The sequence below is a fragment of the Talpa occidentalis genome, unplaced genomic scaffold (genome assembly GCF_014898055.3).
Source record: "Talpa occidentalis isolate TD23 unplaced genomic scaffold, MPIMG_talOcc4v2.1 talOcc4.16, whole genome shotgun sequence".
Taxonomy (NCBI): Eukaryota; Metazoa; Chordata; class Mammalia; order Eulipotyphla; family Talpidae; genus Talpa; species Talpa occidentalis.
This window is the reverse complement of record NW_023601653.1, coordinates 22,309,679-22,330,192: the sequence shown is the minus strand read 5'-3', so window position 1 is coordinate 22,330,192 and position 20,514 is coordinate 22,309,679. Positions and strand designations below refer to the sequence as shown.

Sequence of the window (20,514 nt, the reverse complement as noted above, 5' to 3'; positions counted from 1 at the left end):
TTCCAGTTCAAAAATAAAGCATGACTGACATGTTATGGATTTTATTATGTCCCAACCCCCACACACCTCCAGTTCATAGGCTTAAGTCCTAACTCCTAGTACCAGAGAATGACAAGACTTTGAGATAGGGCTTTTTAGAGACAGCCAAGTTAAAATTAACAGAGTCATTAGGGTGAATTTTAATTCAATCTGACTGGCATTCTCTTGAAAAAGAGAAATTTGGATACAGAGGCACCACAGGAGACAGACCATGTGAAGAGACAAGGAGAAGCTATCTAAGCCAAAGAAAAAGGCATAGAAAGATCCTCCCCTCACAGCCTTAAGAAGGAATCAACCTTGTCGATACCTTGAGTTTGAACTTCTGGATTCCAGAATTGTGAGAACAAATTTCTGTTATTTAAGTCATCAAATCTGTGGTGCTTTTTTATGGTAACCCTAGTAAATTAATATACAAGCCAGTGCCTTCTTCAGAAAGCTTCTTGTCATTCCTTAGATGGGAGCTAAATTCTGTCTGGTTCTGACTGACAGTCATGTTCATCAGTTGGCTAGCTATTTAAAGACCAAATGGGTTCTCCTCTTGAAGTGGAAGTATGAGTCTTCCACAGCTTCTGCCCTGGTTGTATAAATTTGTCCAAGTAGTCAAGTAATAAAGTCATTGTTTAACTAGAAAAAAAAGGCATTGGACTATACTTCTCCAAAGATATACAAATGACCAACAGGCACATGAAAAATTGCTCAAATCAAAAACCACAGTGAAGTAATGCCTCACAAATATAGGAATGGTCTATAGTAATGGAACAGCATGTATTGGCAAGGAAGTGTAAAAAGAGAAACTTTCCTATACTGTTGGTGGGAATGTAAATTTGTGCCGCCTCTACAGAAAACGGAATGGTGATTTCTCAAAAAATTAAAAATAGAAATGCCATATAACCAGTGATTCCACCTTCAGATACTTATCTGCAGCATATGAAACACTAATATTTGAAAAGATACATCCATCCCTAAACTTATTCCAACACTGTTCACCATAGCCAAGACATGGGAACAATCTAATACCGTCAATGAATGACTGGATAAAGATGAGGTATATATACTTGATGGTATGTTAGTCAGCTTTAAAAAGAAAAAGATGAAATCTCGTGTTGTACAACAATATGTATGGAACTTGAGGTGATTGTGCTAAGTAAAATAAGAAAGACAAAGCTGACTTTCAGATGGTTTCACTCATGTGGGATATAAAGAAACAATTAGAAAATGAACTAAGAGAACACAACAGAAACAACTCTTAGACTCTGATAACAAAATGGTGACTACCAGATGTGAAGGGATGTAGGAGTGGGAACAATGGGTATAGGAGGTTCATTTGATAATGGTGACTGGGTGGTGGCTAGTGGTGGTGGCTAGTGGTGCTTTTATCAAGGTATGAAGTTTAGGAGTTTAGAAAATAAGAAAACACAAAACCACTAATTTTCTTGTAGGAAGTAGTCAAATGTTAGGGCTTAAGGAGTTTATTAACAGTTAATATATTTAACAAATCCAAATGTATCTATTATTTACTGTAAGAAAACTCAGCACTAGTCACTATAAGAAAACACAGCAAACAAAATAATAAAGGACTGCCATGTGCTCAAACCTGACACATGTCCTTTCTCTGCTGGACAGGTACATCAGTTTCAGAGTATGCCTGGGCATCCTCAGCCACTGACTCATGGCACCTATCTGGGAGATAATACTGGTCCTCCCCAGCAGATTCTTCTGGATCTATTTGGTTGCTGTGACTCACATCTTCAGTTGTGTGTCCCTTTCCTTTCCCATTCTTGCCTAGCTCATTCCCTTCCTTGATTTTATGTTCCCATTTATTTTCTTCACATCAGTCATGATCAATTTTCTCAATTTCAAGATCTGATTCATTTTCATAATTGGAGTTAAAACCTGCAAAGTTCCCATTAGTTTAACCAAATGAACTAGACATTGTTTCGTCTTTCCTTAGATTTACTAAACTCAGAAGGATCCATAATATCTTCTGCTTTGTGTTTTTCTTCATTACTGTAATACCGTATATTATTTCCAGGTACCTGATGATGTAAGCTGACATTGGCATCTTTTTGCTTCCCATTTTTAATTCTGAGCACGGTTAAGATTTATGTTTTTGTTCCTGTGCAAAATGTTCTTTTGTGAACAGAATTATGCCTGTATTTATTAACACTGGTAGCAAGGGTAGAAAGTGTAGTTGTGTCACATAACAGATTCTGCTTGAAGCAGATGAAAGAAAAGAAACATGAAAAGAACAAAAGGAAAAAAAGCAACAACAAAAATATACAGACTAGATGGCTTAAAATAAGATATGACAATTCTACATTAATAATTCTTTAAAAAGAAAAAACACAAACATATCAAGTTTGAATGAAAAGTAATGCTATATTTTTTCTATTTTACCTAATCGTATATTCTTGTCACAGCAAAACACACACTGATTCTACATTTAAAATCACTAGAAATTTCCTATAATGAGGTTTTACTCCAAATGTAAGAATCTTAAGTTTTTGTTAACAGATAGGAAGGATTCAAGAATTTAGCTTATATTAAGAATAAAAGTAAAAGTTAACTTTATTGTATTAATAGTTGTGAAAGGAATCTAATGTTTTTAGCCAGATAAAGTTGATTTTATTCTTAAAATTTAAAAACAGAAAAAAGAAAAGACTTACACTTACTGAAGGCCTAGAAAACGTGTCCTTTGAAAACTGTTTTTCTAAAGTATGAAGTTTTTCTTGGAGGTATCTGTTTTGTAAACGTAAATCTTCTATAACAGAATCTCGAGAAAGGGCTTGGTGGGTCCTATGGACAACAACCACAAAGATTCTTTACTACTCAAATTGTAATTTTTCACTGTTTTACTACATTCAAATTAAAATTATTAGCACTATATTTTAATTATATATAACTTTCAACCTTTACAAAACTTTAATAAGGATTTGACTATATTATGACTATTTACATTATAAAATGATTCTCTACAGATGATTCACTATAGGGCTCCTTGAAAGTATGTGTTAACAAATATATTCTGATTTACAAGAATATATTAGAATTTTGAAAGAACATACATCTATATAGAATTGTATAAGGAAGCTGAACTAAAATACCCAGTATATTTAACATTATATAATAATATTTTAACATTCAGGTGTCCCTTAAAAGCTCAAAGATTTTAAAAGGCCATTTCAAGTTACCACTCATCTCTGTGGCCCAGAAGATCTATAATGGGGCACAACTACACCTACTCAACCTAATAATGCCTAGGACTTTACCTTTACCTAGGTATATAAATCCACCAACACATATGGAATGTTCACGCCTGCCTTTATGTTTCTGATTTTTTAATATGCCTTTATCCCCCTTTAATACCTTTAGTATTGTAGATATCTTTATTTACATCTGATTCATAAAATTCAGAAATTCACACCTGAACTGAGAGAACAATCTTAATTTCTGCTATAAAGTTTTGTCCAATTACTTCAACCACACATTCACATTATTAGAAGGGAACAAAGGGCAATTAAAAGTTATTAGAAGGTATCAAAACTAAAACACTTTGATCATTGTGAAAACTGCAAAGGAGGATAAAAGGGTTTAGCTTTACTTTGAACATATGTTTAGACCAAGAAAAACATGGAAGGATAGAGCCACCACTGGGACTGGACAGTAACTATAACCAGATGTCAAAATAAAGAATTCTTCACTTTTTCTTTTCTATCTAGGAAAATTCTGAAGAATTTAAGAAAACAATGCCTTAGAAGGGAAGAAGATAGAGTGTTCCTTTACAGGAGATCAACCTCATATGTTCACATTACATTAATGACACAACTACAGAAATAAATAGCACTAATGATAGTTTTTTTAAATGAACAAAAAGGAAAATAAAGTATGACAAATTTAAGAATGGTTAAGTATTCTCTGTGCAATTATTACATGTAGCTACCAGACTTTGACAATGATCTCTAACATGATTACAGGTCATTTATTTGTAAGCAAAGGAAGTAAGGTAGCATATGTAAAACAAATCTAAGTGAAACAGAAAATTATAAATAGGTTTGCCATTAGAACATGATTTTATTTTTTGCTTTCTATTACCATCAATATATCAGAAGACATAGCTTACAAAGAAAGCAAAACAAAAAAAAATTCAACGACTGCTAGAAATAACATGGGAAGTTCTGGTTCTAAGTATAATAGAGTAAATACATTCAATCTTGTTTCTCCCAAATGCATGGAATAGCAGTTCAGAGACTTAGACAAGTATATATGTTATAGATTGGGACATCTAGTGGAATTTGAAGTATTAGTAAATAGGTAGTGATTTACCCTCTTTTCCTCTGCTACTGCCTGGCCTGAACACAACATTACTTAAAACATGTAGGTGAGTGTTAGCACTGAGGGAGAGTATTTCAGGGAGGTCTTCTAGCTCCAGTTCTAGCTCCAGTAAACAGAAAGGGCACTTATAAATACAGAAAGCACAGAACCCTCTCCTTTCTCTCCTTTCTCTTTTCTCTCATGCGCCAGCCCTCAAGTAATCCCAAGGCAATGGTGGCAGAGACAGCAAACAGAAATGTATAAAAGTCAAAATATTTAGGGAGAGAGTCTTTTCCAATTGGTAGAGCTGTGACTGGTAAGGGCGTATTGTGAAAGTAGTACAGCCAACCCCCTACCCTTGCCCCTCACATGCACACCTCACCCCTGCACCCATTCTGCTTTCCAGTTTGTTTTGCTGCAGATGTATGCACAACTGCTGCAGTGTCCAGTAGAATAGGGTAACTTCAAAGCATCATGCTTGGTTCAAATCAGCAAAAAGGTGAATTCTATGGAAAGTATTAGGGAAATAACAATAGAGAAGTAGTTCAAGTAGTTCATAAAGTTGTTTATGAACTTGTGGGCTCAGTCTTCAGCTGCACATGCACGGATCTGATCCTAAATGAATACTAAAGACTTTAAGAGCTGAACTAACACACATAAGGCAGTATTATCATCATGGCAGGGCAGAGCCAGGACAGATTTGAAGAGCACTGTAAGGGCTTTGAAAACTGAACTGATACTGGAACCATACCCCACAGAAAGCAGGTTGGAACTTCAGATCTAAAACTCTCCAAACCACTATCTGCTAAAACAAAAACATCTACATTTTAATAGACTTTAAATGTCTATTTAAATGTGGTTTATAGCCACAGCCCAGAGTCTTCAAATATGATTTTCAAAAGTTCAAGAATACAATCCAAAATTATATGGCATATAAAGAAACAGGAATATCTCAACTCACGTGAGAAAAGACAATCAGCAGATACCAACCTTAAAATAACACGTTTGTTACATTAGTTTCTATGGTCAATCATGTTTTTTTTATGATAATGACGAGCACATTTCCACATAATTGCTTACCTCATATACGATAGGTCATTTTCTAAGTCAAGATTTCTCTTCTTTAATTCTTCCAACTCTTTTTCTGACTCCAAAGCACGTACCCCCATAACTTGATCAACAGTTACACCAGTTGTTTTTAGTTTCTTCTGCAAAGTAAGTTTTTCCTTGTCAGCTCTGTGGGATTTAACATAGAATCATGAAAATATGCCAATCACTGTGGCTTGTTCAACTAACTATGCTTCAGCTTCTTCCTCAAAAGACATATATATAAAAATAGGATCATTCTATACTTGCTATAAGCTAACTTATTTCAAGACTAAAGGAAACTATTTTTATAAATTGTTAAAATATATTTTAAGCACATTTTAAAAATAAAAAATGAACCATAGTTATAACCTAAATAAAACTAGGAAACTCTTCACATTATCAAGTAAGATCAAACTATGTAACTTCCATATCACTATTAAAGGCTTTATACACAATTAATTAGACTTTTGTTAAACTGAAACTCACTTGGCAAAAAGATCCTTCAAAGTACTCAACTGCTTTGTTAGAATGTAGACTTCTCCCTCTTTCTCTTTCAATTTGTTTCGTATTCCCTCTATTTTGGTTTGCCACTTTTTACCTTCTTCCCACCTAATTAATTCTTCTTTAGCACTCTGTAAACAATAACAAAAGAGGAAGAAAATTATTAACATTATTTTAAGTTTAAGAGTTATCAATTAGAATTTACTATAACAATGGTGAACCAATATTTCCTATAGTAAAAAGGTTCCATTTCCTATGTGACTGCTAGACTTCTTAGGCATGCCAAGCTATTAGCAAAAATGTCTTTCAGTTTAGGAGTCTGAATTCCTAACCTGTAGATGAAATTCTGGGGAATAGATTGGACTATTGCCAACACCCTTAGAGGTCTTTAAATAAAGATTCTAACATATATGGTCATGATGACTAAAGTAAGCTGTTAACAAAGAATGTGTATATGTAAGTGACAAAACCAATTTTATCAACCTATAGCAACCTCCTAATATCACAGTCCCTTCAAGGGGTTGTTCTTTGGGTTATTTTTTTTTTAAAGATTTATTTATTTTTATACAAGTACTGGGGTACAGGCCAGAGGTGCAAGAGGGTGAGAGAATTCACCAGAGACAGAGCGGGGAGCAGAACAGACAGATGGACCAAAAACACTGCTGAGGGGAGAAGTGGGCAAGACAGGAGAGGTCTGTCATACCATGTGGGTATCTCCCTGGCTGGCCGGGAATCAAACCCACACTGCAGAGGCTGTGGACAGCTTCACAGTGCTGTGCTCAACCCATTGTGCCACCAGAGAGGCCCTGGGTTTATTATTTTTATCAGTAATTTTTATTACAAAATAGTTTATTCGTTAACCTATAAGAAAATTTTAAGCAGTTCTGCTCAGATTACAGAATCAATTTATGAATGGGTTGATAATGAATGGGTTGATAATTTATGAATGGGTTGATAATACTGCAAATATTGAATATATTCAAAATAATTTTTTTTTTACCCTGAGATAACAGGTTAGTCTACTGAAAGACAAGTAGGAAAAACACTTTAGTCAAGGTAGAAGACTAAAAATAACCCACTTTACTTGCTAAAAGTCAAAAGCACTAATCTTAATAGCTAATTACATAGGGAATATGACATAGTTGGATATGTAAGAGCTGAAGGGATTTCTGAGGTATTATAATGTCACAGGAAAGTGACACAAGATATTTAGTAATGTCTAAATAAGAGTTACATTATTGGTGTTCCTTTAAGTAGACTTATATAAATTTTTATAAAGGACAAAAACTTGTCTTAGACGTCTCTATATTTTCCAGTATGACTTTATGTATGTATATCCAGTATGAATTAGATACTTACATTAATAAAGTACATTATCTGTTCAATTACATATTTAATTTAGTCTACCACTACCTTAAAATGTATTAATCAATATATTTTTTCACATACCTTTTCTTTTATAGGCTTTATTTCTACCTCATTCATCTTTCTTTCCAACTGACTTTCCAGTTTTTTAATTTTCTTTTGCAGTTCTTCAATTAGGCTTTGTTTATTATCTATGATAGGCTTGCTCTGAAAAATAAGCATTTTTATATTTTGAAAATTGAAAAAGTACAAAAAATACATAATAAATATTTTAAGTACAGAAAGTTTCAGTGACTTGCTAATCATGCTCTCTAAATGACAGTATTTATGTATAAATATGACATGGTAGCTGCTACTGTGTTTTAATATTTGCTACTCTAGAACTGAAAATACAATAGAGATGACTGTAGGAATCAACAATATTAATCAAAGTGATTTAAAGGCTAGTATCAGCAAATACAGATAAAATTAAAAAGTGGGAATAAACTCCCACCTATGTATTAAAAACCAACACATTATCAAGATATAAAATTACCTGTAATCCACTGGTTAGTCTTTTAATTTGCCTTTTCAGTTCATCATTCTCTTGATCAATTTCGTCTTTCTCTTTAAGAATTTTATTATAGGCTTTTTGTTTTTTTTGTAGTTCATTGGTAATGTCATTCAAATTATCAGTTAGTGAGTTCTCTTTGCTTTTACTTGTTTTAAGAGCTTCTTTCAATTTTGAAAGATTTTCACTTAAATCTTCAATTTGTGACTAATTAGAGACAGAAAGATTTAGCTTATAAAATTTTCAACAAGAATCAGTGATATAAGCAAAAACAAAAAAAAGTATAACATAAATATATTAAAAAGAAAGTTTCTATCTAAATTTTTAAGGAAATAAGGAAATAAAAACTACTACATATATATTTCCATCTTCATTTCAAATGAACCAAGTCTACTTTGAGGAGAAAAAACAAAACTAGAGCAAACAGTCTAAAGCTATCAATGTGCATATATATATATATATGTATGTATAGCTATCCAAGAATTCCTTAAAATGAAATCCATATTCATTATCAAAAAACACTGCATATCAAAAAGGATCCTCTTTCAATGGTAATCATCAGGAATTTTATTGCATTAATTTTTGCATTCATGATGTTCACCTTTAGCTCTTTCGTATGCCGATCAACAATTTGTTGAACATTGAGATTTGCCTCTTTCTGAGAAGTTGCAGAAATAATACGTTCTTCAGCTGCTGCTGTCATCTCTGCCCGAAGTTCCAAAAGTGCGCGACTAAGTGCCTAAAATTTACAAAAATCTAAGTGTTTTGGGAAATATTTATATTTTATATGAGCAAGATATAATGCAAAAAAAAAAACAGCTTTATTACTTTTCACTATTTTACTAAAATTCCATGATTTTAATAAAACATATTTCACAAACTAATAACCCAACTTTTTCAAATGAATTTCCTTTAGTAATTTCACTGAAATCTTTCCAAATTGAGTGTGAGAGTTTAAAATCTTGGAAATAATAATTTTCCGAGCCCAGAATTAAATTGCGGAATTTTATATTATAAAAAGCAAGTTTGCTTGATTTTCAAACATTCATGTTTAGGTATTATCCAAATGGCTCACTTCTATAAAAAAAAAAAAATTGAATTTATTTATTTATTTATTTTAAAGATTTATTTATTTATGTATACAAGAGCCGAGGTATAGGTCAGAGATGCAGGGGGTGAGAAACCCACATGGCGCAGCAGACCTCTCCTGGCTCACCTGCTGCTCGCCTCAGCAGTGTCACTGCTCCCCTCAGCAGTGTACTTCGGTCAATCTGCCTGTTCTGTTCCCCACTCTGTCTCTGGTGAATCCTCTCACCCCCCACATCTCTGGCCTGTACCCCAGATCTTGCATGCATAAATAAATAAATCTTTAAAAACAATTGAATTTAATTAGATAAGAAAGTTATAAGATTAGGAAAGACTTAAAATTTGCCAATAAATTTCATGAGCTAGTGTTGAAAAGTAGCACCTTTTTAAACAACTATATTTATCAAATCTGAGATATGTAAAAAAAAAAACCCTAATTAATCTGATAATCCCTGATCAACTCCTTCTTATGTAACTATCACTGTGACCTCCACTTTAATTTTTCCTTCTCATTGTTATATCGTCTTGTAAAATCCCAAACTTGCTCAATTATTTAAATTGTTTGATATAGCCTTAGTAGCATTAGAAGAGAAAACAGAAAGGAAATAGAACTCCCAATAGAAAAGGAGAGGAAATAATGGAATTAATACTTCTCCTTATTTCCTACAGATTATCCCAAATCTGACTGATGACAATATAAAAATATAAACTGGACTACACCCACATTTAAAAAAAACACCAGGAGGGATGAACACAAGGGAATACGGTGATTGCTCATAGGTGATACAGTGGTGAGAGAACTATGTAGACAACAATGATGTAAGAAAAATTTAATTAAAAATAAATACATAAAAATACCAATACGCTACTTGAAAGAATTTCCTCGAAAACTCCTGCTTACCAGCATTAGATAAGGCCTCATTTAATTACAGCAGACACATTTTTTTAAATCAATCTGTCATATTTTTCCTAAATGTTGATAATATTCTGTTGTTACTTACTTTTTGTTGTTTCTCTTTCAAGGCTAGCTGGCTCTTAAGTCTTTCTACTAGATTTCTCATTGTAGTTGTTGGAGCTCTTGAATTTGCTTCTTTTTGAGCCTGAAGTTCAGATTTTAAACTCCGTGACTCCTTTTGTGACTGGGCCAGAAGGGACCTTAGGTCCTCTACTTCTGTTTTCACTTTTTTTACTTCATCTGCATGGTTTTCTTGGAGCCTAATACAATATATATAACATATGTATATAAAGCATAACATAAATATGTATAATGTATATGTAAGTAGCTTTACAATCTAAGTTCTGAACCGAATCCAAAAGAACAATCCTTTCTTCCACTTAACTATTCTTAAACTTCACATGAAAAAGACATTTCCCTGCAGTTTCTGAATACTAAATTTGACAATGATTGTATCAAATGTTTTTGTGGCTCCTGATAAATATAGAAAATAGATAAAACAGCACCTTAAATATTATGGTTTCTACAAGATGTGACTGTTCATTGTGTATCAGGATTTCTTGACATGGCAATATTGACATTTTTACTGGGTATTTCTTTGTTGGGAGAGGTTTGTTGGTGAGGGAGGGGACATCACTGCCCTGTCCACTGTAAGAAGAGCAGCAGAATCTTTTGCATTTACCTACAAGATGTAGCTGCCCAATAGTACAGTATAGTTAGGACAATCAAAACTGTCTCCAGACATTACCAAATGTCCTCAGAGGGAAGAAAGAGAACAAAATTACTTCAGCAGAGATACACTGCTCTCTGACAGATTTCAAAGACAAAATATAAGCTTGCACAGAAGTCACAAGTATTATCAATTTGTTTATGGTTCCAAAGTCACTTATATTGCATCTATAACCATATTTATATTGATGGAAGTGAGACAACCTAGGTAAAAACATTATGTGGAGCCTTCCTGGTGGTGCAAAGGGTTAAGACGCAACCTATGAAGCTGTCCGCAGCCTCTGCAGCATAAGTTCGATCCCCGGCTGGTCAGAGAGCCACCCACATGGCTCAGCAGACCTCTCCTGACTCGCCTGCTGCTCCCCTCAGCAGTGTACTTCAGTCAATCTGCCTCTTCTGTTCCCTACTCTGTCTCTGGTGAATCCTCTCACCCCCCGCACCTCTGGCCTGTACCCTAGCTCTTGTATGCATAGATAAATCTTTAAAAAAAAAAAAAATTATGTGTCAATAGGATGAGAGTCCTGTTTTAACAGGTGGACTAAGTCATGGACTAAGTCATGGACTAGTAAGCCCTGTCCCAACATCCAGTACAAACAATTTGGCCCACCATACTGACCATAAGGCATCAAAATGACAAAACTGTCAGGTCCTGACTGATGACTATCTCACAATATCCTAAAGGGAGAAAGAGGAGATCATCCACGCACAGTGGAATGTAGCCTGTCTGCTCATGCTCAGGCACATCCCAGCCCAGGTCAATCTATGATACACTGCTCTCCTCCACCCCAACACCTGGACCTACCCTTCAAATATCTCCTAATTCCCCTTTGAGGAGCCAGGTTAATCTCCTTTCTGGCATTCAGTCCCTCATGCATGAGCCTTTAATAAGCCTTGCCTGGTTCAAATATATCTAGAGCTCTCTGTTGAGTTCTTTTCTCTAGAGGGGATTCTTTTGAGGACAGGGTCTATAACAGAAGTAGATACTATCAACAGCTTATTCAATTAATCCTATTGCTCATTTAGCATTAATAAGTCTTATACAGTGATTTATATATATTTTACTGTATATAGATGCCACATTAGTAAGTTCAATACAGAGATTCAAATTATTAAAACTCTGAACAATAAAAGGAAGATTGTTTAAACCATGATTAAGTGTTAAACACTTTGAGACTTGCAGCTCACAGCAAAAATAAAGTGACCTTAAGTAATCATCAAACTGTGAAAATACAAGGTTTTCTAAAGAAATCAATTAGATCTATAATTTCCTGAGACATTAAAACATGCATAGCAATGTGCAAAAACAATGTATGTACAATCTACCTTGAAAAAAATGCTAAACCAAGGAAAGAGACTCAAAGTACAATTTTATATACCAAAACATGAAAGAAACTTACTATACTCAAAATAATAACTTAAGTATAAAATAGAATGGGAAAAAATTATATTAAAAATATACCACATGCTATAGCTAATTCTTTTTTCTTTTAGAGAACAATTTCTTAAAAGTAGCAACTTCTCAATAATGAACAAAATACTATTAATTCCTTAAGAGGCATCTTAGATAACTAAGTAAAGATTCAAAGATTCTAATAAGGGCTTCAAAGCTAGAGTGAAATTATAGTTAAGTAGTTCAATATCCTACTCTTTTCAGACAAGAAATCAAGGTCCAGAGAAGGCCTTTTCTATAATGATTAGAAAATACCTAACTACATACCTATTTTAGGCATAAAATCTATGTTCTGATAATTGGTTGAGCAATGTGTATAATCTCTAATACACAAAATATTGTGACACCTTTACTGTCATTACAGTCATAAAAATTAATTTTTCAGGCCTCCCCTGGTGGCACAGTGGTTGAGCAGTGGGCTGCGAAGCTGCCGCAGCCTCTGCAGTGCTCGTTTGATCCCCGGCCGCCAGCGAGGGTCCCACATGGCGTGCAGACCTCTCCTGCTGCGCCCACTGCTCCCCTCGGCAGTGTATTTCATCAGTCTGCCTGTTCTGTACCCTGTTCTGGCTTTGGTGAGTTCTCTCACCCTCCCATGCTTCTGACTGTACCCAGTGCTTGTATAACTTAATTAATTAAAATATATATATATTTAAAAAAAATAATTTTTCATTCAGCAACTATATATTGACTCTGATGTTTCCTAGAAACTCTTAAAGGTGTGTATATAAAACTTTCATATTTATTTTAGTTTACAATTTTCAAATTGCTGTCAAATTTACTATCGTTCAGCCTTTATATATCCATTCTGAAAGAGCCAAGGTGAGAACTTTCATTCCATTTTACAGATGATGAACCAGAAGCTTGAGATATTAAACACGAGATTCTGGACAAGAATCTGGGTTGGCCCAAATCAGACTGACTAGATTCAGATTGCGGTTTCCTACCTCCTCCTTGGCATGTCACTGTACCTCCCTGGGGTCTAGTTTCTGGAAAATGGGGATAATAATAATCTATGCTCTCAGTGGTCTCAGTATAAAAAGAGATGACATACATGAAACTTGTAGAACTGCACATGACATAACAATTATGTTTATTGTTCATCATGTCGTTATTACCATTTGCCTATTTTTAACAATACATTTCCAAATAAGACTCACCGTAATTTGACATTTTCAAATTCTTTGATTTTTAATTCAGTGATTTCTTTTTGTCGCTCTAACTCTTGTGATACTTTTTTTAGTTTCATCAAAAGTGAAGAGAGAGAGTCATCTTGTTCTGCCACTGTCTGTTCCATCTCAGCCAGACGAATAAAATGCTTATTGGTAACAACTGGAGCAGGAGACTGCTTTATTAAATCCTATGAAATACCAATATATTAAGCATGTGCATATAAAACTCAATACTATGCTTTTTTCATAATTTTAACTGACTCCTCAAATGTTGTAATACCTAATCTAAAATTTAATTCTTACACATAGTGGAGGAACAATAAATGTTGATGGAATTAATGTCTTAGGGCTTGAGAATGTTATGGTCCACACATTAGAAAGGAAAGGCAGGTCATTCATACGTACACATCACAATGATCAAAAGAGGCAAGTCTGAACTCAAGTTGGAACATGGGAATAGTTGGAGACAAGGAAATTTGTAATGAGCAGAATTTGAAAGGAAAGAGGTCAGATCATGGAAATAGATCTTCAAGTAGATGGTTAAGAAATATGAACAAGGTTTTGTGGGCTGCTGGGTTCTGGGTCTAGGGAGAAAAATGAGCTGTGTTTTCAGATGATGCTAGCAATTACAAAAGAAAAACAAACAACAAAGAAGAGAGGTAAATTTTCAATCATATGTCTCAAAAGTCAAAAAAGAACAGAAAAAATTCTTAGAATCTTACCCAAGCGGTCTGTTTAAATTTATTGAGTGAGCTATCAGCCTGTAGTTCTAACTTATGATGAAGAATATGAAGGTCTTCCTCATGTTTCTTAACAATTTCTCTTTGCTCCTATTTTACAGCAAATAAACAAATATATCTTAAATTATGATTCAAATAGGTTCACAAGCTCAAGATTTAATATTTCTAAAATCCCCATGGAATACAAAAGGAATGCTATCTGCATATATATTTCTATCAGCATAATTTCCCCCTAGCACAAGTTCAAATTGTGCCCAGCCTTAGGTGACAATTTATTCCTGCTATGAGAATAACATGTATTCACCATCTTTTAACTTGTTTCTAGAACATTTTTTAAATGTTAGATTTCCCCTCCAAGCTTCTAGCAAATCTGATTTTCTCTATCAGTATGATACATAGATTTAATTTGAATACATTGCCTCAATCTTTACTTATACATTCAACTGATATTCTTAAAAATCATACAGTTTCACCATGACAACTATCACTGGTGTAGTCAGTCCATAAAAGAAAGATATACATATACAAACTGTCAGTTTTACGTACAAATCTGTAGTCCAATCACGTGAAAGCAAGAATTCCTAAATAGAATCACTTGAAAGCAAGAAATTACCTACCACTTTAAGGCAGAGTAGTATTAGGTATTTGACTGAAAAACAAAATAAAACATAGCATTCATAACATAACATAAAACATACTATAATACCTCTCTGGCTTTTTCAAGAAGATGTTGATACTTCTTTAAAACTTCTTCTTTTTGATTTAACCTTGCTTGCATGTTGGCAATGGTCTGATGAGCAATTTTCAATGTGTGATGAGATTTTGGTTCTACTTCTTTTCTGCCTAGCTCAGCAATAAGCTTTTCTCGTTCTGCAGTGGCAGGTAATCGAAGTCTCAGCTCATTGATTACCTTGTCTCTTGACAGAATATTTTGCTCTGCTGACCGTAAAGCAGATTCTTTTTCTTTTAACTTCTGCAATAATCAAATCACAATAAATTATTAGTTTATTTTTCTTTCAAAAATATTTTGTCTGGATTTTAGATTAGTTATAAGCAAAATTAGGAATTTTGCCTTATTTTTCATATCACCTATAATAGCCAAATGACACTTAATATGGTTAAATTAATTGCATTTCTGTGATGACAATATTTATGTGCACATTTTATTTATAAGATTATCGCAAGTGATAGAAACTTCATTGTTATGAAAATTAAGTTTAATTAAGGTATTTTATTTAGATATTGTAGTTTTACTAGAAATGTGTAGTGGTATTAGATTTAGAGAGGGAATATAATAATTATTTTTATTTTAGCCCACTGACTATCAGAGCACTAGAAGATAATCTATAAAAGTCAACTGAATATAAAAACTGGAATTTTAGTGGTCCAAGTCAACGAAACATTATTGCAAAATCTACAGTTTATTAATGCAAAGCAGAAAATAGCTTTAATCCTCAGGAGGATTATGGTAGATGATTTAAATGAACCAACTCAGTGGCATTTCACATAAATGACAAATTGTACAATTACTGAAGATACCTAACGTCCTTCAGCTGATTAAGAACATACAGTTTTACTTGCATTTAGTTAATCTATGTTTAGATTTAAAATAAAATGAAAATCACAGTTTTTATATTATTTTCTATACAATATAATGAAGAGATATTTGGTTACTTATTAATCAAATTTAAAACCTAAATAAAGTATCAATTTCTAGCTTACCTTCAAGCCTTTAACCACTTAGAAAAAAGGAGCAAATTGAAAACTGATTCAGAATATTCAACATGCACTTAAAGAGTAAACATAAAGATGAAAACATTTTTTGATAATACAGGGAAGACAATTATTCAAAAAGCTATTATGCAATTTTTGTTTTCATGCTCACCACTACTCAGTTTGCACAAAAGTAACAAGTACTGATTAAAATGGACAGTAAGGGCCTCCCTGGTGGCGCAAGGGGTTTAGACGCAACCTGTGAAGCTGTCCCCAGCCACTGCAGCACGAGTTTGATCCCCGGCTAGGGAGTTACCCACATGGTGCAGCAGACCTCTCCTGGCTGGCCCGCTGCTCCCCTCAGCAGTGTATTTCAGTCAATCTGCCTGTTCTGCCCCTACTCTGTCACTGGTGAATCCTGTCACCTCACCCCCCACACCTCTGGCCTATACCCCAGATCTTGTATGCATAAATAAATAAATCTTTAAAAAAAATAAATGAACAAAATAGACAGTGAATTCAAATCTGTCATATCAGTTTTTCTTTATTGGCTATAGAAACATAGTGGACTGTGATGAGGACTATGGGTGCCTTGGTGGGTGTGGTGTGGCAACAGACACCTGAAGCATTAGAATTCTATATTTTGAATCATAGTGTTATAAACCAATGTTTCCTTAATTCAAAATATATTTGTCAAGTGAAATTATTGAATGGTAGAAAAGGAAAGTGGAATTAGTAAAAGATTCATCATTTTAAGCTTTACCATCTCTAAAAATATTAGTTAGGAAATTCCACAAACATACCCATAAGATACTAATCAAAATGAAAACTCTTTTCATTACCTCTTCTAGTGATTTGCAAGTTGCCCGTGTTTCTAGGATTATTCGAACATTCTCCTTAATTTTTCTTAGAGCAATCTCAAGTTGATTTGGAAGAGGCAAACTAGGGTCTGGCATTGATCCTGTAACCTCTTCAAACTTTTAAGAAATAGCATTAAAAAAGAAATATAGTTACAGCATTGAAAACGTATTATTGTTTACTATTACATGACAAGACATGATTAAACCCCACCTATATTTGAAATGTACAAAGATAACATCAACTAAAATTCCACCTGGCTTCAGAAGATACTGCTATTGATTAACATTACAGGTCATGCTACCGAATAGCGAACAGTCTCAATCATACATACCTTTTGTGCTGCATTCAGTATTTCACTTTGCTGACGGTCAAAAATATCTAGTTGACGTTCCAGCTCAACTTCTCTTTGGTCCCATGCCATTTGTCTTTCTTCATGAAACTGAAAAAAAAAAAGTTTGTGTCAGACACACATAACCCATGTACCAGACATATAGCAGTTAACATACATTATCTTATTTAATCTTCACTACAACCCACTACTTGTGAATAATTTAAACAGATAATTATGAAGACATTTCAATTGATAATCACTGTTTAATAATAATTATATTTAATGAACATATATATTTTTAGTCACTATCACTGTTTTCATTTTATGGAAAAGGAAGTAAGATCAGAAATGTGAAGCAATTTGCCTAAGATATAGGCAGAACTGGAGTCAGGATTTCAATCAGCCTGTTCATCCATCATATATCTATCCATGCAAAATAAATTTAAGTAGTAGATGCAATACACTATTCCAGGCAATATAAACATCATAATCAACAGAACCAAGTCCCTTCCATCATGAAACATATGGTAGTGAGGAGACAGTAAATAAATATGTAATAATATGTCAAAGGGTGATGAGTGACATGGAGAAAAATGAAGCCAGGTATCTCTATTTAGGGAATCCAGAAATAATAAAAATATATAAAATGAACCTTGTTTTGCTGTACAATTTCTTCCTCCAGACTGCTGATTGTATGCTCATATTCAGAAATTATATTATTCAAATATTTTATTTCTTCTTTATCCTTGACTAATTCTCGATTTAGTTTAAGTTCTTGAAGACGAAGTTCTTCTATTTTCATATGCCAATTGATTACCTAAAGATCAAAAATGTAAATACTATGTAAAAAATATATTTCTCCATTAATCCTAATACTTTTAGTTGAAATGGAAATTCTGCAGTAAAATAAAATAAAAATGATTCCATGGTTGAGCTACATGGCAGTTTCTTTAGAATTTCAGTAGACTTTTCTAAGAAAAGGTGATATCTTAGCATTAAAACATTCTTCAAATTCTTTTGGAACAGATGTCACTAACATTCACTTTCACTTAGTCACTTTCATATATTTGGATATTTACTGTAAGTTTATAATGAAAGCATTGATTTTACTTTCAAAAATGGAAACCCTAAATATTTCTAATCTAGAGAATAAAATTTAGCTGTAAGATAATATATTTTTCATTTAATTCCTTTCAAATAAGGATAAAGTCAAATGAGGGGGGTACAGTGGACTATGGTGCCTTAGTGGTGGGAGCATTGTGGGGGACAGGCATCTGAGGAAGTGTGATTCAATGCCTCTGAGTCACATACAGTATTGTATGCCAATGTTACTTCAGTTGAAAAATAAATAAATATGGACCTATACTTGTGAATAATTTAAATGGATAATTATGAAGAAATTTCAATTGATAATCACTGTTTAATATTATATTTAATTAACATATATATGAATTTTTCTATGGTTTTTAAACTTCTTTAATACAATCTAAGCATATCCATTAAAACCACTGCCTAAAGGCATTCCCACAGCCCAAACTCCTAATTTATAAAATCCAAATTAATAAATTGGAGTTTTAGTCATATATTAAGTATTTTTCACATGGGCACATACTAAGAACTTAAAGTTATTGTGTAATCTTCTGGAAATACTGAGCTTATAATGAATTTTTTTACCTTCTGGGCACCCCTGGCATCCTTTAGAGTGCTTATTAATTCTTCTAGTCCCTTTAATTTTAATTCCATCTCCAATGTTTTGTTCTCCATATTTCGGTGTTCTTGTTGAGAATTTTTCATTTCTTGCATTATCTGAAGTTTGTCATTTTGCAACTGAATCATTGTTTTAGAGAATTTTTCCTGTTGTGCCAAGGGTAAAGCTCCACTAAACTGTCGTCGTAGAGACTGAATTGTTTGGCGAAGATGTTTTGCTCTGTTTCTCCCCTCCAAACGTGAAAAATAGAGAGCCTGTTCTTTTTCATCAAGTTTCTGCTCTAAGCGTAAATTACAGGTCTCCACCTTCTGCAGTTTAGATGCAGTCGACTCCAATTTACAGAGTGTAGTAGCCTCACTAACTTGAAGAGAGACAATGTGTTGGTGCAACTTGGCAATTAGTGCCTTTTCATCTGACTGTGCCTAATATAAAAAAAAAATATTAATTTTCAAGTTTTCCCAGTGAAACTTATTGTACACTTAAAATCAGTGTACCAAATAAAATGTAAAAGAGTATGGTACATGATTTGCTACAAAAATCAGAGCCCACTTCAATACAAATTACCAAAAAAATCATAAAAGAAAAAAAAACTAGAATCAACATATTTAAAAGCCAAATCTGATGTATAACTAAATAATTTTTGACATTCTACTTCTTTTTTAAGTTCCATATGTAAATAACATTAGTTATTTTTAAATTTTTTAAGTATTTTTTAAATAGCTTTAAAATTTAAAAAATCTTAAATGTGGGACTACTGAAAAGCTACATATAAATACAAGAGAAAATACTGTTATGAAAAATTTACTATTTAACATAATACATGTTAGGCATCTCAGTGTTTTTCTGGATTATGAATACCATTTCAAATTAATGGGTTTTCCTAATCAGGTAACAATTAACAAGAATAGAACCCTTTACTTGAAGTACTCTTTGATTAAGACTATCCCGTTACCTAATTTGAACATAGAAAAAAACAATCTATATAGAAGAACCAATACATACAGACCTGATAGTCTAAGAGCTGCATTCTGATGGACTCTACTTCCTTTTCCCTGGACTGCTGCTGTGCATTCAAAATTTCAACTTGTCTTTTGGCAATATCAGAAATCTCCCTCAGTCTAGGAAGTGATAAGATATTTCAGGAATGATTAAGTACATTTCTAAATAAGTACATTTCTCATAAGTACATTTCTAAATACTGAAAAGTATTTATTTCAGAACTTCTAAATAAGTTCTGAAAAGTAGTAAAGTTAAGTAATCATTTCAAACTATACATAATACAGCATTTTCCAAATGTATATGGTCAAAGAATGCCTCTCCACCACCTGTCTTCATAAAACATTTATGCTGTTATTTTGGGGGGATAAGTTAGAATAAGGTATTAGGGTTATCTAACAAAACTGTACAGGTAAGAATACAAAAAATTTAAATCCCTAAGATCGCCAGGTACATTATTACACAGTGATACAAAAAAGGTCATCTTATTTTTTAATACAAAAAAGGTCCTCTTCACAGTAAAAAAGGTTGGGAATGACTGATATCCCCAAAAGGATTCCTCAAGCCTCCCCCAAAATGGCAATAACTTTATGGTTAAGTCAATAAAAACATCTTTACTATTATCTGTGGTTGGCAGGTTGATTCAGTGCTCCTTGTACATTTGTACTACAGTGGGACCTAATTACAAAGGAAAGTAAACAGTATCTACCTGGCCCACAGCGTTTACTTCTTATATATATTTTGTGTTCTGAGCTAATTAACTGTTTCCACATGTAAAATAAAAATAACATGACTTCAGATTATTAAGAATAATAATGTGACTTAATGTCTGTTTAACACCTAGCACAGTATACAGCAGATTCCCAACATACAAGGATTAAAGTCTGAAATTTTTTACTTTATTACAGCATTTTATAAAGC

The 20,514-nt window shown here is 33.3% G+C and overlaps 1 protein-coding gene across 6 annotated transcripts in view; it reads right to left on the bottom strand.

The window, feature by feature from the left end:
* The window catches only part of CEP290 (centrosomal protein 290), a 66,017-nt gene that overhangs the window by 12,623 nt on the left and 32,880 nt on the right, over nt 1-20,514 (bottom strand). For 4 of the 6 annotated variants that reach the window (XM_054696149.1, XM_054696148.1, XM_054696151.1 and 1 more), the window contains 15 exons: nt 19,604-19,715; nt 18,564-19,019; nt 17,542-17,706; nt 16,890-16,997; nt 16,540-16,674; nt 14,691-14,957; nt 13,967-14,074; nt 13,233-13,432; nt 9,943-10,156; nt 8,457-8,594; nt 7,841-8,062; nt 7,390-7,512; nt 5,926-6,071; nt 5,431-5,586; nt 2,706-2,835 (listed from right to left, as the gene is read on the bottom strand). In XM_054696149.1, coding sequence (XP_054552124.1) covers nt 2,706-2,835; nt 5,431-5,586; nt 5,926-6,071; nt 7,390-7,512; nt 7,841-8,062; nt 8,457-8,594; nt 9,943-10,156; nt 13,233-13,432; nt 13,967-14,074; nt 14,691-14,957; nt 16,540-16,674; nt 16,890-16,997; nt 17,542-17,706; nt 18,564-19,019; nt 19,604-19,715 — 2,680 coding nt within the window. The remainder of the gene's footprint in view (nt 1-2,705; nt 2,836-5,430; nt 5,587-5,925; nt 6,072-7,389; nt 7,513-7,840; nt 8,063-8,456; nt 8,595-9,942; nt 10,157-13,232; nt 13,433-13,966; nt 14,075-14,690; nt 14,958-16,539; nt 16,675-16,889; nt 16,998-17,541; nt 17,707-18,563; nt 19,020-19,603; nt 19,716-20,514) is intronic. The other 2 variants (XM_054696150.1, XM_037513910.2) reach the window with 1 other exon arrangement.